Source organism: Anabrus simplex, chromosome 1 (assembly GCF_040414725.1).
Source record: "Anabrus simplex isolate iqAnaSimp1 chromosome 1, ASM4041472v1, whole genome shotgun sequence".
In the NCBI taxonomy this organism is placed as follows: domain Eukaryota; kingdom Metazoa; phylum Arthropoda; class Insecta; order Orthoptera; family Tettigoniidae; genus Anabrus; species Anabrus simplex.
The window spans coordinates 1,315,461,115-1,315,488,045 of NC_090265.1; the positions used below are offsets into that span (position 1 = coordinate 1,315,461,115).

The 26,931-nt window shown below is 41.6% G+C and overlaps 1 protein-coding gene across 5 annotated transcripts in view; it reads right to left on the reverse strand.

Annotated features, from left to right (window-relative positions):
* Window positions 1-337: 337 nt before the first annotated feature.
* Window positions 338-26,931, reverse strand: part of LOC136858293 (putative peptidyl-tRNA hydrolase PTRHD1) — a 151,709-nt gene continuing 125,115 nt past the window's right edge. For 4 of the 5 annotated variants that reach the window (XM_067137718.2, XM_067137719.2, XM_067137721.2 and 1 more), the window contains one exon: window positions 338-589. In XM_067137718.2, coding sequence (XP_066993819.2) covers window positions 423-589 — 167 coding nt within the window. In that variant the 3' untranslated portion in view covers window positions 338-422. The remainder of the gene's footprint in view (window positions 590-26,931) is intronic. The other variant, XM_067137722.2, reaches the window with a different exon arrangement.

Below are 26,931 nucleotides of genomic sequence, written 5' to 3' on the forward strand. Positions count from 1 at the left end.
ACTATTCAGCCAAGGTGGGGGACAAAGATGATGTACACCGAGCTCGATAGCTGCAGTCGCTTGAGTGCGGCCAGTATCCAGTATTCGGGAGATAGTGGGTTCGAACCCCACTGTCGGCAGCCCTGAACATGATTTTCCATTTTTCACACCAGGCAAATGCTGGGGCTGTACTTTAATTAAGGGCACGGCCGCTTCCTTCCCACTCCTAGCCCTTCCCTGTTCCATCGTCGCCGTAAGACCTATCTGCGTCGGTGCGACGTAAAACAACTTGCAAAGGAAAAAAATATGATGTACATCTTGTAATTGGATACAAAAAAAGGCTAATTAATGAAGGGTGTCATTTTCAATAATTTAATACAATTTTATTACCAAAATATTAAAAAAAAGAATACATTAATAAAGGTTAGGGGAAGTTCGCAGAGCTAAGATTCGAAGACGGCTCTCCTGGATGGAGTCGGCTTCTGGCAGGCGAGGGCCCCACAGCGATTTCGGCAGCACTTTTGGGATCCTCGACAGTCACCGTCCGTAGAACAGCGGTTCGAACACACCCAGGGACCAGTCGGATTCGCTGGGCACGAACCAGCCTTTACTGTGAAAATAAAACAGCTGATGTTAACCATTTTACACAGAATGGGCATGCATTTGTCAAAAACAGGGCATAAACACGTCTACACTGTAAATCAGCAATGCATCCTGTGTTGAAAAAATGAAAATGAAAACCCACAGCCTGTTTCCAGTCATTCGACCGGGTCAGGAATGGCAGTGTATCCTGTGTTACTTTGCATTATTCAAAATTCATCTAACAACGATCTTCTAACTACGAGTCTCTTCCAACAACTAACACTTGTAATAGTAGTGTACATTTATCAAAAAGAAGAACACTCAGGGATCCGAAATCAGAATCCAGGTGTAATTACGTCGAAGCTGAGTATGGCTTGCAGTCATAAAAGTCCATGATGAACCGAAATTTATTCTTAAAAGGAGTACTTTGTTGTACCAGTAATACTACTTTCATGAATATCTGGCATTTAAACACTCATAAATTCTACTCGATAGTACGAGATTCGACCTCGCAACCTTCAGCAGTCGTTTAAAATGTTGGTGCAAACGCGATTACAAGACGAAATAGCTGGACGGTAGTAAAATTAAAAGATTTCGGGCTAGAGGCAGAAAGTACGAATAATTTTCTTCCAGCTTTCCGCATGAAGAGTACCAGAAAGTTTGAACGATATTCTTTGAAAAGCTAAAAAATGCTTAGTCTGTTTGCTACAATGGACAGTGAAAGGATTACAATCGTACTTCGCACATCTCCCAGCCAGAAAACAACCCGATAGGATTAAAAATACAAATAAACTGTTTTTACAAGTGTTTGCTGAATGTTGTTGTTATTAATTCACTTGAAATATAGTGATCGACACTCACTACGAATATACGAACAAAATTAACTCCTTTTGTACATGTCTTTTTTTTTTTTTTTTTTGCGTTGCACCGACACAGATAGGTCTTATGGCGACGATGGGACGGGAAAGGGCTAGGAGTTGGACGGAAGCGGCCATGGCCTTAATTAAGGTACAGCCCCAGCATTTGCCTGCTGTGAAAATGGGAAACCACGGAAAACCATTTTCAGGGCTGCCGACAGTGGGGTTCGAACCTACTATCTCCCGAATACTGGATACTGGCCGCGCTTAAGCGACTGCAGCTATCGAGCTCGGTATGTCATTTTTATATTACGACGGGGTCCTATTTAGGGATAAGAAGTTCGTGCATTTGCATATATTTTTCCCACCATTGTATGAATATGCTGGTTAATTATTTATGTAAATCACTCATATCTGAACAGAATATGACCACTTTTATTGTGTATAAAAATGCATATTTTGTCTTTTAAAAATCGGGCGAGTTGGCCGCGCGGTTAGGGGCGCGCGGCTGTGAGCTTGCATCCGGGAGATAGTGGGTTCGAATCCCACTGTCGGCAGTCCTGAAGAGGGTTTTCCGTGGTTTCCCATTTTCACATCAGGCAAATGCTGGAGATGTACCTTAATTAAAGCCACGGCCGCTTCCTTCCAACTTCTAGGCCTTTCCTATACGATCGTCGCCATAAGACCTATCTGTGTCGGTGCGACGTAAAGCCACTAGCAAAAAAAGGTTTTTAAATAGATGCATCATATCTTAGGTTTTATACCCTAAAATAGCATATAGCAAAGTCATCTCCGAACAGTCCGACTCGTAGGCTGAATGGTCAGCGTACTGGCCTTCGGTTCAGAGGGTTCCGGGTTCGATTCCCGGCCGGGTCGGGGATTTTAACCTTCATTGGTTAATTCCAGTGGCTGGGTGTTTGTGCTGTTCACAACATTCCTGCAACTCACACATCACACATAACACTACCTCCACCACAATAACACGCAGTTACCTACACATGGCAGATGCCGCCCACCCACATCGGAAGGTCTGCCTTACAAGGGCTACCATGAAGGCCCTTGGAGGGGTGGAAGGTAAAAGCTTCCACTATCCGTAACCTCGGCACTTGATGGGGTAGAGTGGTTACTTTTATGCCCGGCCGCCTTTGCCCCCAGGAATTAACCTGGTACTCATTTTTGGCGTAGGCTGAGTGAACCTCAAGGCCATGTGCACCTCTGGAAGTGGAAATCTCGTTTCTTAAATTTTACGACTTCCTGACGGGGATTCAAACCCACGTCCTTCCGGGCGAACCGAGCATACCTTTACCGCCTCGGCCAGACAGCCCCTTAAAATAGCATATTAAAATGATATTATCATTTTTATTATGCTTATATTATAAACGCATGCCCAGGCATTTTCTGCTAATGTATAATATGTTCCGCGAATGGAAGGAATGTGAGTGATGATAATGATGACTTATAGATAAGGGAGCTCATACAGATAAGAAATAAGCATTTAGCTGCACAGTATGAATGTGGGGAAATATGCTTCAGCAACGAACAGCAGGATAGCGAGCAGGGAAGTATGACTCACCAACGATTCTTGATACGCGAAGCTGGATATCATGCGTCTACAATGCAATTCCGGTGCTTCCCCGCACACGCTTGGGAATCGGTATTGCCAATCTTGCTACTTTACACTAAACCAAGCAATTTTGAATTATTGTTTAGCTACAAGAAATGGAAAATTCAGTATCCCTTGTATACTTTTTGTAAGACCTTTAGCCACAAAAAAAAAACTGATTTAACCTTGGTGGTATACAGATTTAGTACTTTTCTGTGGCTGAGCAGCGACTTTCTCTTTACGGAAGTTGACAACACTGTTGGGAATTACAGTGTGAGGGGTTTCACGTGACAAATCAGACCTTTTACAATAGTAGTGGCGCAGCTTCGGTAGCTGCTGATTGATACTTTTTTTAGCCCGGTCATCTTAACAGAGCCGAGTGCGTTACGTGTGAGTTGTAGAATAGGACTGTTAAGTGTATGTATATGTTGTTCTTTAATATTCAAATAATTTAGTGCACCTCATGCCGAATACTATATTAAGTAGTGCAGATAAGCTCACCGGACAAATAACTTAATAGTCACCCCTGGAGAAATCATTACAAGTATCATTTAATACCGTGTAACTCCACCTGTGGACTTGATAAACGCCTGGATTCTGTTAGAAAGCGAGACCACAAGGTCGTGCAGGTACGTCCCATCCAGGTTAAGCCACTCGCTGAGGATCTAATCGCGCAATTAGCACTCCACCAAATTGCGGGGATGCTGATATCGGCGTTTTACCCGCTGTTCCAACGTGTCCTACAGCTTTCCAATGGGTTTCAAGTCAGGTGATTTTGCAGGCCAATCGAGATGTAATAGGGTGAGGAAGTGTTCGTCAAACCAGTCACATATGCGTCCAGCCCGGTGAATTTTCTTTTGTCATGTTGAAAAATTAGGGTATCAATAGCATACTCATGCAGATGTTGACTGAAAGGCAACATCTCATCATCCACAATGTTTAAATAAACATGCTGGTTCATATTAGTGATCACCTCAACGAGCAGGCCCAACCTATGATACGAAAAACATCCCCAAAACATCACAGACCCACTTCCGGCTTGAACCTGACCTTGCGCACATCCAGGAATAAATGCTTCGTTTGACCTTCGGTGCACTCGACGACGTGCGTCATTGGAATACAGGCAAAAACGTGATTCGTCAGACCACATTACGTTCAGCCAGTCAGCTACTGCCCACGTTCGATGATTTTAGCCCATTGAAGACGCGCAGCTTTACGAGCTTGTGTGAGCAATGGCCTTTTACGAGCTGACCGACTCCAAATGTTCAGTGCATGCAGTTCTCGTCGCAATATTATCTCGCTAACAGGTTGGGATGGACCTTCATTCACTGACTATAGCAATTCCTGTCGGGTTTGGAAGAGATTTTAATTCACAAGCCGTGAAACGCCTCTCCGGTCCCTCTCAGTCAGGTTCTTTTTTTTCCGACCACAATTTTGACCTCGTGTTTCGTGGCCACGTGCAGTACACCAGTGCTTGTAGACACGTTGAACAGTCCGCTGTGAAACACCAACTAATCCAACAACTTCACGCACCGTATGGCCATGGGCACGTCGAAACACGATTACCAATTTTTACCACTCTGTCACATTCTTCCATCTACTCATGTTGACGTACACTGTGCGCTTGAAATATCAGTCTCACTGATCGCTATTGCCTTATGGTCACGTAGAGGCAGTGCGAATGTGGTTGAGCACGAGACTCGTTCGCTGCGCCATCAGTACAGGCTTAATGATCCATCTGTGCGTGCGACTAAGATGACTTAATTTTTGTCCGGCGAGCTTAGGGTTAAAGGCTACCAAGACAAGTTTTCTTCTGAATTTATTTCTACATGTTCTAAAATATTATCTTGTAAGGCATGCGAGAAGAAAGTAATTAGTGAAAAGCGGTATCAGGTACTGCAGCAACATAAGAAATCAGTAGGTAGGAAACGTAATACGAATTCTGCTGTGCAAAAACAGCTTGTGGAGTGTTCTTTTTTTGCTAGTTGTTTTACGTCGCACCGACACAGATAGGTCTTATGGCGACGATGGGATAGGAAAGGGCTAGGAGTGGGAAGGAAGCGGCCGTGGCCTTAATTAAGGTACAGCCCCAGCATTTGCCTCGTGTGAAAATGGGAAACCACGGAAAACCATTTTCAGGGCTGCCGACAGTGGGGTTCGAACCTACTATCTCCCGAATACTGGATACTGGCCGCACTTAAGCGACTGCAGCTATCGAGCTCGGTGTGGAGTGTTCTAGACTAGGTTAACACAGTTCTCCTCAGACTTCTGTCAGGCCTTTCTAGCAGCAGATATTCCTCTGTTTAAGTTCAACAATCCAACATTCAGAAATTTCCTTCACAAATACACCAATGGACATATTCCAGGCTAGCGTTTGTACCCATTCTTCGCACGGGAATTTGTAATGGATTACGTTTCCTTCATGAATTTATGCGAATTTACATGCCTGTATTCAAACGTTTATTACATGTTAAACTGCTATTTTTCTACGATTCTTTTTTTTTACAATTGGCCTTACGTCGCGCCGATACAGAAAGGTCTTATGGCGACTATGGGATGGGAAAGGTCTAGGAGTGGGAAGGAAGCGGACGTGGTCTTAATTAAGGTACAGCCCCAGCCTTTGCCTGGTGTGAAATGGGAAACCACGAAAAACCGTCTTCAGGGCTGCCGACAGTGGGGTTCGAACCCACTATCTCCCAGATGCAAGCTCACAGCTGCGCGGCCCTAACCGCACAGCCAATTCGCCCGATTTTTCTACGAAAGCACGTGGTAGTAACGTGAAGTACGATAACGAACAAAGTCGAGACAGAATGGGGACGATTAGACAGTTTATTGTAAGGTACAGTTCGACGTACGAAGTTGTGCGAAATTCTCCCTGCTTCTTGGTTTTATATATTGTTGTTTCTCTGACCACTGGGTTGGCGCTGTGGCTGCTTCATGAAACCATCGTTAGTGATAACCTCCCTTATTATCTGTTGTACCAAAAAGAGTAAAATGGCTGTTTAGTTCTTCCCGTCAACCTACCTTGAAGTGACATGCACCAAGTGTTCCACGGGACTTGGAATAACAATCCAAATTTTCGTTAGCATCTCCGTTATTTACCGCACCAAGCGATTTGGCCGTGTGGTTAGGATCGCGCAGCTGTGAGTTAGCATTCGGGAGATAGCGGGTTAGAACCCCACTGTCGGCAGCCGTGAAGATGGTTTTTCGTGGCTTCCCGTGGTATCCCGTGATTTCCCATTTTCACCAGGAAAATGCAGGGGCTGTACCTTTAAGGCAGCTTCCTACCCACTTTCATATCCCATCGTCGCCGTAAGATCTATCTGTGTCGGTGCGACGTAAAACAAAAAATGGTACTTACCTTGGTACGATTAATGCGCATACGGCATAAAATAAACGGGAATAACATATACTTAAGCGTCCGTTATACACAGTCTTTTGATAGACCTAATTTAACGAATATATATTGGGAATAATCTTTCTATAAACGCTAACTCCAACTGACAGCTTGCCAAATAGGCTTACACCTCAAAACACAATCCTGAATGAGTAGATTACAAATTGCACTCGCTCTTGGGCTAAGTCCACGTATCGAAAAGGTGCGCATGAACCAAAAAAAAAGAACTAAGTCGTGCGGCATTACTTTACATTGTACCAAGTGCCACAAACTTTAAGTGACTCTGTTAAAATTCGACGATAAGTTTCGAGTGGACTTTTATTTTTATGAGTATTAAACTTACATGCTCATTCGAGTCTAGTGGCCTTCTTTCATTTAACACGGGACAAAATTTAGTGACATTTCACCGTGTGATAAACTCTCAAGGATACATTTTGTGTTTGAACCTTGTTAAAACATTAATAAACTTTCCTCTCATCTGTGCAGAAGCAGTCTTTGCATTAACTCGCCCCAAGGCTTAACGATGTTCATTCACGTTCATCATTCACGAGGACTACCTCAACGCCCTTCATCAGCATCGTATGGATCTTCAAGACGTCGAATGGATTTTCTAGAACTTCCATCGGGGCATGAATGGTGGTTCACTGGTATGGGAAAAGGAGCTGCCGGAATCCAAGGACATCGCCAGCCCTAGGACGAGGAACGTTTTCTACTGTATCTGCTCTACAGAGGTGACATGACTTTGAATTTATTAATAAACTCAGAGGAAAAAAATGTAAGATTTATTTCTAAATAAACCCTCTCCCTCTGTACGCACTTCAACGAATGGTACACGCCCTGCGTCTCATGTCTACCGAAGTACCACATTTACTGTTACACTATGGCAAGCTGGCACTATTTGTACTTTCAAACTGTCAAATGATCGAACTCCAGACATTGCTTCGTACAGCTGACCATGGCTAAATACAGGCTGGGGTAAATATACACCAACACTGCCTAAAGTCTGTCCTTGAGCTTTGTTAATAGTCATGCTGATTGCAAGGCGAATAAGAAACTGGCTTCTTTGAAATGAAATGGAAGAGTAGTGTCAAAGGTGTTAAATCAATACTAGGAATCAAAACTCTCTGTCCAACACTTAACTCTGTAATGATTTCGACATCCAGACAAGTGTCATATTTTTCGTACAATTAATCCTATTGCTTTTAAAAGCCCTTGCGAAGCATTTAAGTTTCTTAATAACAGTACAATTGCTCCAGATTTTAATTTAAGGACATGAGGAGGCAAGCCACTAACTTCTAAGCTGTTCCGAAACTCTTCGGGAAATTGGAGTTTCATTTTCATCTTCAGCAATTCAAGTTATTTACACTGACGTACGTTCTGGCCGTTCCGGATAGAAGATGCATTACTTTAGAATTGATCTGATCACAGTGTTCGTCTATAGGGGGAAAGAAAGGCAAGTTTGGAGAAACTTAAAGCATCTACTGGTGACTCAAATTTATTCCTGTAAATTTGCTTTGCGATGAAAAAAGGGTGGCCAATCAATAACAGATAGTTCTGACGATTCATTATTCACTGAAGGATAATCTCCGTTACCAATTTTGAGGAAAAAATCAGCGAAGTCTAATTCTAATTCTTCTGGTCTAGCTTGCATATTTTTAAGAGATTAAATGTTTTAAAATTCTGACGAAAGAGGAAATAATTTAATACAGTTCCGAATAACAGCTTGTTTGGAAGCACGCGGACAACAGACAAACTCTGTCTAATATCTCCACCTAGAACAATAACTTTCCCTCCAAAAGAGATGGAATTACCCATGCGGTCTTTCAAAAGTCTGCTAAAGCTCATCAGGGCATGCACATAATGAAGGGTGGTCTCTGGAGAGACTAGGTGCAGGTCTTTCGATTTAACTCCTTATAGGCGACCTGCGTATCTATTTATACAGAATAAAGAACTTTACGCAAAACTTAATGTCAGTCGGTGTTACAAGAAAGTAATGTCTAATATTCAGAAGTCTTTAAGAAATCAATACGTGTGGGTTAGTGTAGACGAAACAACGGACTCTGAAGGTCGTTTCGTAACGAATATGGTAGTTGGAACCCTTAGTAAAGAACAATCAACTACCCGGTATCTTCTTTAATGAAGGGCAGCTAGATGTCACTAACAACACAACAGTAACTCACTTTGTCACTGATTCAATAAAATTGTTCTGGTCTGATGGTATTCGATACAACAATATACTCCTCACGGTAACGGGCTGAATCGGGGACAACGTTACGTACAACTCGTTCACAAGTAGCGTAGTACTGGCTCCGTAACTAATAATAAAAAGTAATAAAAAAACAGCGAAGGAGAACAACTCTCACACAGGAGAGGTTAGAAGACATAGAAGCAAGACTGCAAGTCAGTCCACCTAAGTCGCTTCGGAGAACAGCTCAGGAAACAGGTACGGTATTTCACATTCGTCAGCGCGCAGTGCAACAAAATTATTACATTTACGATCTTATCAGTATCATTCAGTCCATAAAATACAGCCTACAGATTCTCTAGCAAGAATAAGATTGTGTAGGCCCGAATTGGCTAATGAATAGTGTCCACGACGGTATCGTGGATCCGAACTTCCTTTTTATGAGCGACGAAACATGGTTTCATTTAAGTGGATGTGTCCCTCCACAGAACAATAGGATCTAGAATACAGAGAACCCGCACTTTAAAAGCAGAAATTTTTGCACAATGTGAAAGTGGGTGTATGGTGCGCAATTAGTGCCCGACACATTATCGGTCCGATATTTTCTTCAGGACATGATTACTTCCGACCGTTATTATATACAGAACATATTCAAAACACGTTTTTGCTTAAATGACTGAAGAGACGAGGTACGGCTATTTTCTGCAGGATGGTTCGACGGCCCGAAGTTCTGTACGACGGTTGCAGGAAGTTTTCGATGATGATCAGATCATCATCAGTAAAGGCTCGTTTAAGCACCTGTGACTTTTATCTATGCGGAAATCTCAAAGAAAAAGTTTAAAGGAATAGTGCTCGAATTGCACAAGAATTTAAAAAATCGAAATTAGGAACAATGGACATTCCATCGATGCCCATGAACTGCAAAGAGTGCTTCGAAATCTCTTACAAGATGTGAAGCTTGCATCGCAGCTCAAGAACTCTTTCAGCATCTTCTGTAGATACTGGTGAGTTCAGTTTCATTTATTAGTTCATTTTTTATTTGTCCTGGACATGTATATCGCTGGTGAGTTCAGTAGCATTTGTTGTTTGAGTCATCAGTCAACAGACTGGTTTGATGCACATCTCCGTGCCACCCTATCCTGTGCTAACCTTTTCATTTCTACATAATTGCTGCATCCTACACCTGCTCTAATCTGCCTGTCATAGTATATCCATCTTCCTGATGGTTGCCCCCTCTCGTGAAGTCCCCACCCGGAGATACGAATAAGGGACTATTTTAACTCCGGAATTTTTACCCGGGAGGAAGCCATCATCAGTACATCATTCATACAGAGAGAACTGCATATCCTCTGGAGTTAGTTACGGCTGTGGTTTCCTGTTGCTTTCAGCCGCGTAGTAGCCATGTTGAGTATTATTACAAGGCCACATCAGTCAATCATCCAGATTGCCGCCCTTGCAGCTTCCGAAAGGCTGCTACTCCCCTTTCGCTGAACCATTCGTTAGTCTGGTCTCTCGACAGATATCCATCCGATATGGTTGCACCTGCGGCTCGACTATCTGATTCATTGGGGGACCAGCAAGCTTCCCCACCGCGGCAAAGCCACATGTTCACCGGGGAGGAATTAGAATAATAATAATAATAATAATAATTTTTCTTTTAACACAGAATCAAACGGAGGTTAAACGTGGATTTATTTAAACTGATGATTGGGCACGCATCCAGGCAAATATTTATGTATTTTATCTCAGGTTTCATCGATGGTTCTAGTGTTTTCTTTTTTTTTTTTTTTTCGCGAAGATGGTTCTGCCCATCTCCCAATGTTGAGTTTTTGTGCTGAGGGATTGTATTGTTATAGAGCAGTGAGGTATTTTTATTAGTTTAAGTTTTTATAATCAGAGTGTACTCAGTTTATAATGGGAGTGTTCTCAGTTTTTACTTAATTTCAATAAGCTATTAAGAGCTGAAAGCTAGCAAGGAGTAGTGACCATATTCAACAGATGATACTCGACAAACATTAGTCGAATCATATTTTTAAAATTAGGATGTTCTTAATATTTACAGGTGGGAAATTTATTCACAACTGAACAGGTCAGACTTTAAAGTGCTAAAATATTGATAAATTATTGTATCGAATGTGAATTTTAGTTAATATTTAATTGGGAACAGGTGATTGAATTATCAAATCAATCATGATTTAACAGATTCCCTCACTTGAGAAGTCAACTATTAAAATAATAAACTGTTCAGTTGATTTTTTTTTTTTGGAAGGTGTTGATTGCAATTAAGCATATACTTCAAGTCAGAAAAATAGTTATTTTTCTACCTGAAGAGAGTTTACCGATGTGTGTACATACGGATTCATGTAGAACAGAACAATCTTTACCTTTGTGTAAGAAATCCAAGTAAATGCGGGAGATTCCATGGATGACTGCCTAGTTCGATACCTTTTAAGGTGCAACATTTTATATTTTCTTTATTGACTCATTATCTAACTTTTATTATCATTTGTTTCTTTTTGGTTATTTTATAATAAATTTAAGGGACGATGGATATCAGTCTATTATTTCAAGTAGTTTGGGAGTGAGTTAGGAACCCTTATGGGTCCTGTGAAGACGTGGCAGACGATGCATCCTCTGAGAAGACTCAGAGGTGAGTAATTAGGCACGCCAGGAGAAAAGAGGAACTTACCGCCATCTACAGCAGTTCCAAGGGTACAGTATTAAGGACAGCTATTGGACTTTTGTTATTGCAGCATGGCGGAGTAATCTGTGGTCACCATTCTGATGAATTTATAATTGCCAATCCTTATACTATGCGGGATTATTCCTTTTTAGTGCTCTATCTTGAACTATCTCTAAATAACTTTTGCGTGTGAATCTTATGAATCTTACACCGCTGTCTAACCTTTATGTGGCAACTAGTAGTGAACATTATTGTGTTATTTTTAGCTCTCAAACTCTTCCGTGGTTTCATACTGTAATTCTACTATTATGCGTACGCGTATGGCGTCACTCTTACGTCCTGCGTTGTCACCTTGCCCAGTCCTTACTTACCTTATTGTCGACCGCTTTGTTCTTTAAGCTTTATCTTCGCTGAATTAAAACTTATTGATGCACTTTCCTCTTGCAATTAAGTGACGACATATGTGGTCGAAGGGAAAGATTGTTATTGATTCTTCTAAGCATCTATATTGCACCCCCCCCCCTTCTCTGGGGTTGCCATAAGGTTCAGGATGAAATTCACGACACCAACATCAACAAGTTCCAACCATAGGCGCCGACTCCACGGAAGCACCCGCCCCCGTGCATATAGTGGTACGGGGACGCAATTGTGTTTTTGCTCCCGTAAAAAGGTTTGATACTTCATCCTTGCTCCCGAGCAAGACCAAAAAGAGTGTATTTGGGTAATTCCATGCGAACTGTCCCGTCCGTACCAAAAGATTCACTTGTTACACGATGTTAATGTTTAAAACCAAACAGAGAAATAACAAGAAATCATAATTTAAGTAAAATACCTCCTTTTCAGACCACTCCAAATTTATACAATATATAATGTTATTTGCATAAATTAGTATAATTATCCGTTACAAAATCCCTATATATTCCTGGCCAGTGAAATTTATAATAGCCCTTTGTTTTTGTTACCACATTTGTTGAGCAAATCGAGATTATTGGATTCTCGTTATTCTCCTCCCTGTTTCCCATTACTATTTCCAAATTCTACCGCATCTTGTTATCAATATGCTAGTCCACGGCTACTTTGGGTAGCCCAGCTTAGCACTGAGAGTGCAAACGTATCATTCCACCTTAGGGGGATCGTCATTCCAACCTGTCTTCTACTCTTTTGAAAATAATGTTTCTAATGCCTCCATGTAAACCTGAATTGTTCTCACTTGGTAAACGAGAAACGTTATAGTGTGTAAGATGTATGATACTGGAGATGTGCCATCTGATTTTAGACATAATGTTATTATAGCTACTCCCAAGAAAGCAAGTGTTGACAAGTATGAAAACTACCATATCATTAGTCTAGTATCTCACGCCCGCAAAATGTTAACAGGTATTACTTACAGAAGAATGGAAAGATAAGTTGAAACTGAATGGGAAAAAGATGAGTTTGATTCAAGAAATACAGGAACACGTGAAGCAGTCTTGATTTTACGTCTGATCTTAAAAGATCGAACTAAAAAGGACAAGCCCATGTACATGGCATTCGCGGATGTAGAAAAGACATTCGATTATGTTGATTCGACCAAGCTATTTGAGATTTTCAAGATGATCGAGATCAGATACCGAGAAAAAAGAATGATTTACAATCTGTACAAATATCAGTCTGCAATGATAAGCATCGAGGGCTGTGTAATATACTGTAGTCAAATATTTAAATTATCCGCGGATAACCATTTTGCGGATGCGGATGACCATTCTCGGAAGCGGAGGAAGGAAGTGCGGATGCAGATATTATTTAGTATAACCGCGCAGGGCTCTACCTATGATGCAATCCCGGTGTTTCCCCCACACACGCTTGAGAATCAGTGTTGTCAATCTTGCTTTTTTCACTAAACCGAGCGGTTTAGAGTTACTACTTAGCTATGAAGATTCAATACTGCTTTTATAGGGACTTTGCTACTTTTTGAAGATCTTAAGCTACAAAAAAGACTTATTTCACCTTGCTGGTGTAAGGATGTAGCTATTTTTCCATGGATGAGCAGTAACTTACTCTGTATGGAAGTTGACAACACTGTTGGGAATCACAGAGTCAGGGCTTCACGCGGCAAATTAGTCTTTAACAATAGTAGTGGCGCAGCTTCAGTAGTGGCGCAGCTTCAATAGCGGCTGATTGGATATTTCGTTTAGCCCAGTCATCTGAACAGAGCCGAGTGCGTTACGTGTGAGTTGTGGAATGTGACTAAGTTATGTGTGTGTATACATTGTTGCTTAATATTCATATAGTGTAATTACGCCGAAAACTAAATTAAGTGTTAAGGCTTACAGGCTACCAAGAGGAATTTTCTTCTGAATTTATTCCTACAGATTCTAAAACACTATATTGTAAGGCATGCAAAAAGAAAGCAGGCAGTGAAAAACAGTACCAAGTATAGCAGCATATAAACACAACCAAACATAAGGAGTCAGAACCTACGAAATTTAATACGAATTCTACTATGCAAAATCAACCTGTGGAACGTTTCGGGAGTAGACTAACACGGCTTTCTTCAGACCTCTGTCAGGCCTTACTAGCAGCAGATATTCCTCTGTTTAAGCTCAACAATCCAACAGTCAGAAATTTCCTTCACAAATACACCAATGAACATATTCCAGAGTAGCTGATGTACCCGTGCTTCGCTACGGATTTCTACACTGTATAAAGAATTCTTTTTTTTTTGCTAGGGGCTTTACGTCGCACCGACACAGATAGGTCTTATGGCGACGATGGGATAGGATAGGCCTAGGAGTTGGAAGGAAGCGGCCGTGGCCTTAATTAAGGTACAGCCCCAGCATTTGCCTGGTGTGAAAATGGGAAACCATGGAAAACCATTTTCAGGGCTGCCGATAGTGGGATTCGAACCTACTATCTCCCGGATGCAAGCTCACAGCCGCGCGCCTCTACACGCACGGCCAACTCGCCCGGTATAAAGAATTCTAGATTACGTAGTGTACACATTGTGAGTAAGAAGGTATTAAACTGCATAGCTCTTAACGTTGCCATAGAAACGCGACGGGGAAGTCACCAAACGTCTTTTCTTATGTGAAGACTGGGTTAGGGAATTTTCATTGTATGTCAGTCACAATCAAGTTGGGGAGTTTTCATTACAAGAGCAGACACTCACTCTCCACCTGCCTTTCTTACATCCTCAGAAAGACTGTCGTAGTGGTTTTCCCAACTGAAGTCCGGCTCCATGGCTAAATGGTTAGTGTGCTGGCCTGTGGTCACAGGGGTGCCGGGTTCGATTCCCGGCAGGGTCGGGAATTTTAACCATAATTAGTTAATTTCACAGGCACGGGGGCTGGGTGTATGTGTCGTCTCCATCATCATTTCATCCTCATCCCGATGCGCAGGTCGCCTACGGGAATCAAATCAAAAGACCTGCATCTGGCGAGCCGAACATGTCCTCGGACACTCCCGGCACTAAAAGCCATCCGCCATTTCATTTCATTTCCCCACTGAAATCAACATAGGTCATTACAATGCGCCAGTATGAATGTCGCGATTAAAAGCAATGTTATCACATGAAATACTCGATCAAATAAAAAAAAAAACATTTCCTCACTTTTAACGAACAGTACTACGCTGCCGATCTAACAGTCCAAAGTTCCAGAACTGGAATGACCAGGCCGCAGATAGCCGCGAACACTTCTCTGCTATTATTCCGTTAAGTGTGGACGCTGTTCAATCCACTCAACGCCTCGGAGTAGGGATCGAGTAACTGGAATACTATGATGAACCAGTGTGTTACGTACCAGCAGTATCAGAAAATGTATGAACCAGAGGAATGACATGCTAAGGAATAAAGTTTTCTAACTTCCAAGCTACTTTCCGCCAGTATTCAGGCAGGCTGTTATACTCAGTAGTGATGGGACATTCGATTCATTTTACTGATTCGATTCATTTGATTCCGTTCACGTTACTGAATCGATACAGTGATCTGATTCACGGCACATTAGTCACCGCTCCTACTGCATCTGTGTAGTATGTGCTGGTAAGACAGCAGCAACAGCATTCAGTGCTCGCAGCTGCCATCTGGTCTTCATACTATGAACTCCTTTCTTAGAAAAAAATGCTAGTCACTCTAATACATCGAAGGTTTCCGGCGACGCAGGGTGGGAAAGGTTAGGATTAGGAAGGTAGCAGCCATGGCCTGAATTAAGGTACAGTCCCAGCATTTCCTGGTGTGAAGTTGGGGAAACTACGGAAAACCATCTTAACGGCTGCTGACGGTGGGATCCGAACCTACCATCCCCCGAATGCAAGCGCATAGCTACGCGATACTAACCGCACGACAACTCGCTCAGTCATTTTTGAAAATATGTATTTTTCTATCAGCTGAGAATTTTTTTAAATCGTCATTATTTTGTATAGGCTACCCGAGATGTACAGTAGCCCACTGGTTTTCTGATTCAGCATACTGTTGGTTAAGTTATTGCGTCTGTCCACATATGATTGAAGTCTTGTGCAACGATGTGCCATATGAGCCGAGAGAAACCGAGCTCGATAGCTGCGGTCGCTTAAATGCGGTCAGTATCCAGTAATCGGGAGATAGTGGGTTCGAATCCCACTGCCGGCAGCCCTGAAGATGGTTTTCCGTGGTTTCGCATTTTCACACCAGGCAAATGCTGGGGCTGCACTTTAATAAGGCCACGGACGTTTCCTTTCCATTCCTAGGCCTTTCCTATACCATCGTCGCCATAAGACATATCTGTGTCGGTGCGACGTAAAGAAAATAGCAAAACAAAAACAAAACAGAGAATACTGAGCCGTTCTTCCCAATATAAAACAAGTACTTTTGAGTGGTCATGAGCATGACTCATAGTCATAGGGCGGTCTAGTGTTGAGTTTAATTGTCAAATGTCAACTAAGTTATAATACTAAGATTCATTAAACTAATAAATAGCTAATAGCCTACCTACTTGCTAGCTTCAGAATTATGTTTTGACTACATTTTTAACACTGCAAATAAATCCATCTATTATTTATTTAAAGAAGAGGACAGTGAATGCAAATGGGTATTATTTTCAAATGAGCCGAGCTCGAGAGTCCATTATAGCCTACGATTCTTTCAGTGAATCATGGCTCGCTGTATGTCTCGCTGCAGCGGAAGCTCGGCTCTCCGCGTGTCCAGTGAGCCGATAAGGAGCCGTGTGTATCTTGTGTCTCACTGAGCCGTGATCGTTCACGATTCTTTCGGTGTGTCATGGCTCCCTGAATGTCTCGCTGCAGCGGAAGCTCGGCTCTCCGCGTGTCCAGTGTGCCGATAAGGAGCCGTGTGTATTTTGTCTCACTGAGCCGCGTTCGTTCACGATTCTTTCGATGTGCCATAATTCACTGTCCCGCTGCAGCGGAAGCTCGGCTCCCCGTCAACGTCCAGTGAGTGCGCCACTCAGCACTGTCCGCTGGGAGTAAGCTGAATCGTGTGCCGGGAGCTCGCCGTTTCTGTGAATCGATTCACTCGGACATTTGAATGAATCGATACACTGCTTCGAATCATGCATTCAGTAGCCAATACTAATACTCAGTACGCAGCAGTAATCCCACCTATCGGAGTTGAGTGGCTGCATAAAAGACAAAGAACATCAATTGTCAATGTAGGCCCTAATCTTAGTGTTGACCAATGTTTTGCGCTTTCGTTATTGTAGGCCTTCACATTTGGTTCTCTTCCGACTCTGAAATACCACTCTTATCATAGTCGGCATGGTAAAACGGAATAAAACATAAATTCTCTATAACTTCTGTTATGTAGTACTTTTCGATAGGACCAATAACATACGAATTTAAAAATTAAATTTTAGGCTCCTTTCCCTAAACTATTTCTTTCAAGGTGAATAAAATTGTCTGTAGCTTATATTGTAGTTCCTTGTTCCCCGACTCTATATACCGATTTTCATTAAATTCTGTTTACCCATTTTCTCGTGGTTCGGCGTTGATATGGACTTAGCAACAAAAATACAAATTCATGAATATCTTTGTTATCACAGCCGGTACGGTACGTTAAAAATTTATAAGACATAAATGATCGGAAATTTAATTCTATATAACTTTAGTTATGTAGTATTTATCGATAGGACCTCTAATAACAAATATTTGAGAACTGAATTTTACGCCTTCCCCTAAACTACCATTTCACTCAGCGTGAATAAAATGATTTATAGCCTAGATTGTAGTGGCTCATTCTCCGACTTTACATACCGATTTTCATTAAATTCTCTTCAGCCTTTTTTCTCGTGATGCGCGTACATACATACATACATACATACATACATACATACATACATACATACAGACAGACAGACAGACAGACAGACAGACAGACAGACAGACAGACAGACAGACAGACAGAAATTACGAAAAAGTAAAAAGTACATTTCTTTGTTACTGTGGACATGACCGATACAGAAATACCATTCTTCTGAAATTCTGAGTAATGTACAGACAAAACTCTTATATATATATTATATACAGATGAAAGCACTTTACGCAAAACTTATATCAGCCGGTGTTACGACAAAGTAATGTGTCGTAACGCATATACAGTAGTAGTTGGAATTCTCAGTAAAGAACAGCCACTACCCCATATAGGCCTATATCTATATATACATATAAAATACGAGGTTTGTCTGTATATTGCTAAGAATTTGAAGAGAATGGTACTGTATTTCTGTATCGGTCATGTCTATAGAAACAAGGAAATGCACTTTTTACTTTTCCGTAATTTCTGTCTGTCTGTCTGTCTGTCTGTCTGTCTGTCTGCTTGTCTGTCTGTCTGTCTGTCTGTCTGTCTGTATTTACACGCATCACGAGAAAACGGCTGAAGAGAATTTAATGAAAATCGGTATGTAAAGTCGGGGGATGAGCCACTACAATCTAGGCTATAAATCATTTTATTCATGCTGAGTGAAAAGGTAGTTTAGGGGAAGGCCTAAAATTAAATTATGAAATATTCATATTATTAGTGGTCCTATCGGAAAGTATGCCTTTGCTGGCAAGATGTAGTGTTTACAGTGCACTATGTTTTCTGGTATGGCATAGAATAAATTTGTTACTTTCATTGCCCTGTCTCAGTCTCATCCTTGGCTCTGACAATATGAAGGTGACCGAGGTATGAGCGATGTTAGTAATACCATTCCTTATGCAGCCAGTACCTGTTATGAATGGTGTGAAAATATCACTCATAGGGTCGGTTGGTGCATACATATCAGTGGGCTTGGCAGACTGATATGTGATAGCCTGGCTCGGCGAGGAAAGCAACGGAAAACTACCTCATTCCTCATTTCCCTAGTATGCCTCTTCAGTGACGCCTAGGCTATTTATGGCAGCTGTTGGCAGAACTGTGGAGGATCAAACCAGCCTTCGGGCTCAATACCCAACATATATACATCGATAAATACTACATAACTAAAGTTATATATAATTAAATTTCATATCATTTATGTCATACATTCTTACCGTATCGGCTATGATAACATATTCATTAATTTTTATTTTTGTTGCTAAGTCCATATCAACGCCGAGCCACGAGAAAATAGGTTAACAGAATTTAATGAAAATCGGTATATAGAGTCGGGGAATAGGAAACTACAGTCTAAGCTATAAACGATTTTATTCACCCTGGATGAAATAGTAGGTGAGGGGAAGGCGCCTAAAATGTAATTTTTAAATACCTACGTTATTGGTCCTATCGACAAGTACTACAAAATAAAAGTAATATAAGAAAAGACCTTCATTGGGGTAATCACATAAAGCGTACAGATCTCTGCAGATCGTTATGAGGGTATTTAGGAGTTGTAGTAAGGATGTAAAGGAGAGGGCGTATAAGTCTCTGGTAAGACCCCAACTAGAGTATGGTTCCAGTGTATGGGAGGGACCCTCACCAGGATTACTTGAATCAAGAACTGGAAAAATCCAAAGAAAAGCAGCTCGATTTGTTCTGGGTGATTTCCGACAAAAGAGTAGCGTCACAAAAATGTTGCAAAGTTTGGGCTGGGAAGACTTGGGAGAAAGGAGACGAGCTGCTCGACTAAGTGGTATGTTCCGAGCTGTCAGTGGAGAGATTGCGTGGGAGGACATCAGTAGACGAATAAGTTTGAGTGATGTCTTTAAAAGTAGGAAAGATCACAATATGAAGATAAAGTTCGAATTCAAGAGGACAAATTGGGGCAAATATTCATTTATAGCAAGGGGAGTTAGGGATTGGAATAACTTACCAAAGGAAATGTTCAATAATTTTCCAATTTCTTTGCGATCATTTAAGAAAAGGCTAGGAAAACAACAGATAAGGAATCTGCCACCTGGGCGACTGCCCTAAATGCAGATCAGTAGTGATTGATTAATTGATTGATTGATTGATTGATTTCCGATCATTTACGTTTTATTCAGTTTTTACTGTAGCGACTATGATAAGAGTGGTATTTCAGAGTCGGAAGAAAACCAAATGTGAAGGCCTACAATAACGAAAGCGCAAAACATTGGTCAACAATAACATTAGGGCCTACATTGACAATTGATGTTCTTTGTCTTTTATGCAGCCACTCAACTCCGATAGATGGGATTATTGCTGCGTACTGAACATGGCAGCCTGACTGAATATTGGCGGGAAAGAGCTGGGGAGTTCGAAAACTTTCTTCTTTAGCATGCCATTCCTCTGGTTTATACATTTTCTGATGGTGCTGGTACGTAACCCAGTGGTTCATCACAGTCAGTGGCGGCCGGTCAGTACGTGCTACCGGGCTCCAGCACGTAGCTTGGAACTGTAAGGAATATTATTTATGTACAGTACAATTATCCTGGTGCCTTTTCGTTATTTTGAGTACGATATGAATTTGTGTTTTGTGAAAATCAGGACGAGATCTGTCGAACACCTAGCGCCGTTCTCCCGGGGAACAAGGCTCGTGCTCATGTGAAGTGAGCCCTTGCCTGTAGCCTGAAGGAAGCAATACGCAGGCGCAGCCAAGCTTGCAACACTCCTCCTAGCCGGCGGAGTATACCGTAAACCGGGATCAACTTTCACTGATCCCGTTTATAGTTACTTCCTCTCCCGCAAGGGGGTAGAATTACTCGATGTCTCCTGCTACCAACGAGCTAGCTCGTTGCCTGCTACCCTTATGTTCACGGCCGACTTGATGCGTCGCTCTAGCCCCTTGGAGCGCAGCGAGGGATCCAGTCGGCCGTGCTTATGTTGAACGTGGTAAGCGAACCTGCCACTAGAGAGTAGCATCGTCTGGGCTCGAAAGTAAAGCGTAAGTGGAGGCAATCTATCTCACACATGCTTATTAAAATATCCATCTACCTTTTGTGTCAAAAATAAGGAATTCGTAGGTGAGTCAAAGAATCTTTGACTTACCCTAAATGTTATCCCGCATTACAATGTCATTTACTCTGGTGAAATGAAATAGCATATGGCTTTTAGTGCCGGAAGTATCCGAGGACATGTTCGACTCGCCAGATGCAGATCTTTTGATTTGACTCCCGTAGGCGACCTGCGAGTCGTGATGAGGATGAAATGATGATGAAGACAACACGTACACCCAATGATGGTTAAAATTCCAGACCCTGCCGGGAATCGAACCCGGGATCCCTGTGACCAAAGGCCAGCGCGCTAACCATTTAGCCATGGAGCCGGACATTTACTCTGTCAATCAATCAATCAATACTGATCTGCATTTAGGGCAGTCGCCCAGGTGGCAGATTCCCTATCTGTTGTTTTCCTAGCCTTTTCTTAAATGATTTCAAAGAAATTGGAAATTTATTGAACGTCTCCCTTGGTAAGTTATTCCAACCCCTAACTCCCCTTCCTATAAATGAATACTTGCCCCAATTTGTCCTCTTGAATTCCAACTTTATCTTCATATTGTGATCTTTCCTACTTTTAAAGATGCCACTCAAACTTATTCGTCTACTAATGTCATTCCACGCCTTCTCTCCGCTGACAGCTCCGAACATAGTAATAGGGGAGGTCTCAATGAATCAGTTGGTGGCTCTTTCAGTTGCTTTGTGCGGTTTTTAATCTCGCGGTTATATTACTGGTGCGTGTTTTTTCTGTCATTGGGTTAGTGCTAAAGTTTATACGAAGATTTATCAAATTATTTATCCACTGCAGTGTATATAAAGTGAAATTAAATTAGTGTTCTTAGTGGGGATCTATATTCCCACGATTCTATTTGCACTGATGTAAGTTGCGCCATTAGGTTAGTAAAAACAATATTTCTCCAATGAATTATTTATCTCGTAGACAGTTGTCGAAGAATTTATCTGCTTCCAAATTAATGTTGTTTTTGTTTGTTCTGAGTTATAAATCGTGGGAAAAGTTGTATTCTTATTCTTCTTCTTATTATTATTATTATTACCAAGTTTGAAGTATGCGTTGTTCATCATGGCAATATGCAGATTTAAAACAGCGTATTTAGCTTGTTTTTTGTAGCACGTAGGACGATTTTTTCACGAGCCGCCACTGATCACAGTATTCCAGCTATTCGATCGTTATTCTGACGTGCTGTTTTGAATGAGCAGTGTGCACACTTAAGGTAGAGTCTCACTTACTAGTAGTAGAGTAGTAGTTGTAGTAGTAGTAGTAGTAGTAGTAGTATGACCTGGTCTAGAATTACAATTTAGGCCTATTCCAAATTATAACAGCACAATTCACTAAATAACTCAAAATGTAACCCTGAAAAGAGCCGTTTCTTAAGAAAACCTTCTTCCTCTTCACTTGTATATTCTACATTCATTTTAGTCCAAATTAGCAGGAGGAAACAATTGCCTACAAGTCAGATAGATTTTCCGCTGCCAGTGTAGTGAATTGAGATTTTCCGACTCATCGGGTACTCCTAGAAAACAGATTAGTAAAAGGGCATAGATTTTGCGCTGGGACTCTCCACTATTCGACCCCCCTCCACCCCGCCGAAAAAAGACGAAGAGTGTTCACGGATCATGGCTATCTGCGGCTTGATCATTCCAGCTCTGGAACTTTGGACTGTTAGATCAGCAGCGTAGTACTGTTCGTTAAAAGTGAGAATATGTGTGGTTTTTCATTTGATCGAGCATTTCATATGAAAGCATTGTTTTTAATCGCGCCATTTCTACTGACGTCATTGTAATGGCCTGTGTTCATTTTAGTTGAGAAAACCACTAAGACAATCTTTCTGAGGATGTACAAAGACAGGTGTAGAGTGGGTTTCTGCCATTATAATGAGAACTCCCCAACCTGGTTGTGACTGATGGAAGGCAAGCGGGTCTACCATTACAATGAAAATTCTCCAACCCAGTCTTCATATGAGAAAAGACGTTTGGTGACTTCTCCGTCGCATTTCTAGGGTAACGTTAAGAGCTATGCAATTTAATACAATCTTGCTCACAACGTGTACACTACCTACCCTAGAATTCTGTATACAATGTAGAATTCCGTAGCGAAGCATGGGTACATCAGCTAGTTTGTAGGACAGCTAGAGACCACAAACAACACAAGAGTAAAACTCATTTTGTTACTTATTGAATGAAATTGTTGTGGTCTGATGGTATTAGATACAACAATGTACTCCTCATGGCAACGGACGCAGGTAGTTACATGATTAAATCAGGGACAACGTTAAAAGATATTTCCCGAATTTAATTCGCTTAGCATGTCTCGCACATGGACTCCATCGCACAGCAAAGACCATTCGTTCGTGCTGTCCCTTAGTGGATAAGTTAGTGTCGTATGTTACGAAAATATTCAGATAGAACAATAGCACGTGATACTCCCTACAACCACAACCTACTTTAACGCGCGGGGGATCATTGCTTGAGGCTGCGCTCTATTATTCAGAACACTTACCGAAAATTAGAGAAGTTCTAGTAAAAGTATTAGCTCCTAATGCAGCAACATCTATTGAACTGGCTCAACAAACATTGTCAAGCAAAGAATTAGGAAGTAACTAACCTTGTGATTTTTTATTTGCAATCTGCTTTATGTTGCATCGGCACAGATAGATCTGATGGCGACGATGGGATAGGAGAGGGCTAGGAGTGGGAAGGAAGGGACCGTGACTTTAATTAAGGTATAGCCCCTGCCTGGTGAGAAAATGGGAGACCACGGAAAACCATCTTCAGGGCTGCCGATAGTGGCGTTCGAACCCACTATCTCCTGAATACAAGCTGATAGCTACGTGACCCAAACCGCACAGCCACTTGCTCGGTTAACCTTGTGTTGATAACAACAGCTAATTTTCATAGCATTCCTAAAGCTATTAAATCAATGGAAGCAGTCGGGATTCCTTTACATCAGTTATTTGCAAAACTTGACCAAACCGTGTCCACTTTAAAAACAGCTCTAGGGGTTGTAGAAGAAACAGTGAAACAGAACGTAGCAAACGTTCTCTCCAAAAATGCTGGGTATAATGTACTGTACTGCTTGAAACTGTACATGTTGTAGAAGGCAAAGCACCCACGACACCAACAGAACAATCGTTATCTACAGAACAGTTAACAACATTTGTGAATGCCCCTGTCACTTCGTGTGATGTAGAAGGGAATTTTCCGCGCTGCAAAGCTTTGCTGAAGGACAACAGACGAACGTTGACCATGGAAAGCATCCGTTACTCCCTAGTTCTTAACTGCAATAGTGAAGAATTCACCGATGATGAAGCTGGCGCTTCAAGATGAATGGAATAACGGCGTAAATTACAGATTTTATTTTATGGAAATAAGCTCAAATTGATTATGCGTATTTTGTTGCATATTTAGATACTTTTAAGAGTATAAATGCATACACATGTACAGTTTTTAGGTCATGAACTTCCCATCCCCACTAATAATTCAATCTTTGCGGACTGTTTCAATTCCTTACAGCTGAATGCAATCATTCCGGGTTGAGTAGCACAGGTGGTAAAGCGCCGATCATCTGCGCTCAAGCTGACAGGTTCTATTCCGGTGGTATTTGAAGGAGCTCAAGTACATGACCCACGTGTAAGTTGATTTAATAGCACGTAAAAGAACTCCTACAGGACAAGATTCCGGCGCCTCAGTTACTGAAAATTGTAAACGTAGTTGGTGGGACGTAAAACAAGTCACAAAGAAATGCAATCTTGCAATGAGACATTTGATGACTTGCGGTAAATGCAGGATGTGTTTCCTAATAAACAACCACTAACATGACTCACACATTCGCATGCCGTCCTGAAGGGAAAACTAGCCAAATACGGCAAAACCTGTCGGTGAAGTTAAAAGTTTACTTCGGTGAGTCAAGAGATTACAATGTCAAGTACTGTAATCATGATTTATGAATCGTCTCCTACCACTCTTTCCAAACCATCATGAATTATACTTTTCTTTCGTAATTTTAAAACAGAAATGAACTACGCAATTCAAACTGTCATGTGTATTAAGAAGGTCGCGATGTCACTGCACATACAAATATCGGCAGCTAGCTGCGCACCGAGCAAATTGGCTGCGTGGTTTGAGTCACATAGCTGTGAGTTCACATTCGGGAGATGGTGGATTCGAACCCCACTATCGGCAGCCCTGAAGATGGTTTTCCGTGGTTTCCCATTTCCACAACAGGCAAATACTGGGGCTGTTCCCTAATTAAGGCAACGGTCGATTCCTCCTCACTCCTAGCTCTTTCCAATCCCATCGTCGCCATAAGACCTATCAATGTCGGTGCGACGTAAAGCAGATTGTAAAGAAAAAAATCTTCAAATTGGAATGAAGTCGTTTGTTATTTTCATGATTAAAACATCATTATCGATAAATGTACAAGAACTCTTCAAGGGAATTCCTAAGGTGAAGGTTCAGATAAGTGTGAAAATGACCGCACTATTAATTAATTATCTCACACTCGTAAAGTTTTAACATGTATTGTTTACAGAAGAATGGAGTGACAAGCTGAAAACGAAGTTGTGAAAAGATCGGTTTGGTTTACAGAGAAATGTAGGAACACGCGAAGCAATGCTGATAATAATAATACAGTATAATGGCGTGTGGCCTCCGAAGAGGCCTGGTGCAGATCTTTTGAGTACCGAATAGGCTACCTGCACAACTGTAAGAATGGGGCCCTACTTATGATGAATTCTAATGATGAAGACGGAACACAGACCCAGCCCCCTGAGCCATCGGAAATATCCAATGAAGTTTAAAATCTACGACCCGGCCGGGAATCGAACTCGGGTCTCCCTGGACCAAAGGCAGATGTGCTAACCTTGTTGCCATGGAACCGGACTAATTGGGATCAAATACCGAGAAAGAGCGGTTATCTGCTATACAAAAATCAGTCTGCCGGGCTGAGTGGTTCAGACGATTAAGACGCTGGCCTTTTGACTCCAACTTGGCAGGTTCGATCCTGGCTCAGTCCGCTGGTATTTGTAGGTGTTCAAATACGTCAGCCTCGTTTAGGCAGATTTACTGGCACGTAAAAGAACTCCTGCGGAACATAATTCCGGCACCTCGGCGTCTCCGAAAACCGTCAAAAATAGTTAGTGGGACATAAAAACAATAACATTGTTATTGAAGTCAGTGTGCAGAAATAAGAAAGGAGGGCTATGAAAACGAAGCAGCAATCCAGAAAGAAATGAGGTAGGGTTGCAGTTTATCCTCTCTTTTTCAAAGTTTATATAGAACAAGTGGTAAAATAAATCAAAGAGGAATTTGGAAAGGGAATCACAGTTCAAGGGGAAGTAATCAAAGCTCTGAGATATACGGACGATATTGTTATTTTATCTAAGTCTGCAAAAGGTCCAGAGAAATTGCTGAATGGTAAGGACAGTCTAGGAATAGTACAAGACAAAAATAAATAAAAAAGAGCAATGGGATGCGTGGGATAAAAGATAAGTGATACCAGAAATATTAAGGTTAGGAAATGAATATAAGTCACGTGATGCAGGAAAAATTAGAGTAGGAAATCATGTGTTATTTGGGCCATCAGCCCGTGGAATATTGTTACTTAGGTAGCAGAATAACTACGGATGGCAGAAGTAAGGAGACCATAAAATGCAGACTTACACTAACAAGGAAGCTGAGGAAAAAGAAAGTATATCACTTCAAAACATAGATATGAATATTAGAAAGGTGTTTATTGAAGACTTCACTGTGGAGTATGGCACTGTATGGAAATGAAGCTTGGTCAATAATTAGAGCAGAAATAAGAAGAAACAGAAGCTTTTGAAATTTGGTGTTACACAAGAATGCTGAAGGTTAGATGGATGGTTCGATTCACAAATGAATAGATACTCAATCGAGTTGGTGAGAGGAAAACGATTTGGCGAAATTTGACCAGAAAAAGAGACAGACTGATAGGACATATCTCGTTCAGTTACATTTTAAGGGAAGTGCAGACGATGATCAAGGCATGAATATGACAATCAGTTTAGAGTAGATGTAGTAGTTGCGAAGAAATGAAAGAGTTAGCACAGGGAAGGGTGGCAAGGAGAGCTGCATCAATCTAGTCCACGGGCTGATGGCCCAAATAACGCATGATTAATAATAATGTTATTGCTTGTATGTCCCACTGACTATAATTTTATGGTTTTTGGAGACGCCGAGGTGCCGGAATGTTATCTCGCAGGAGTTCTTTTATGTGCCAATAATGCTACCGACATGAGGCTGACAAATTTGAGCACCTTCAAATACCACCGGACTAAGTCAGGA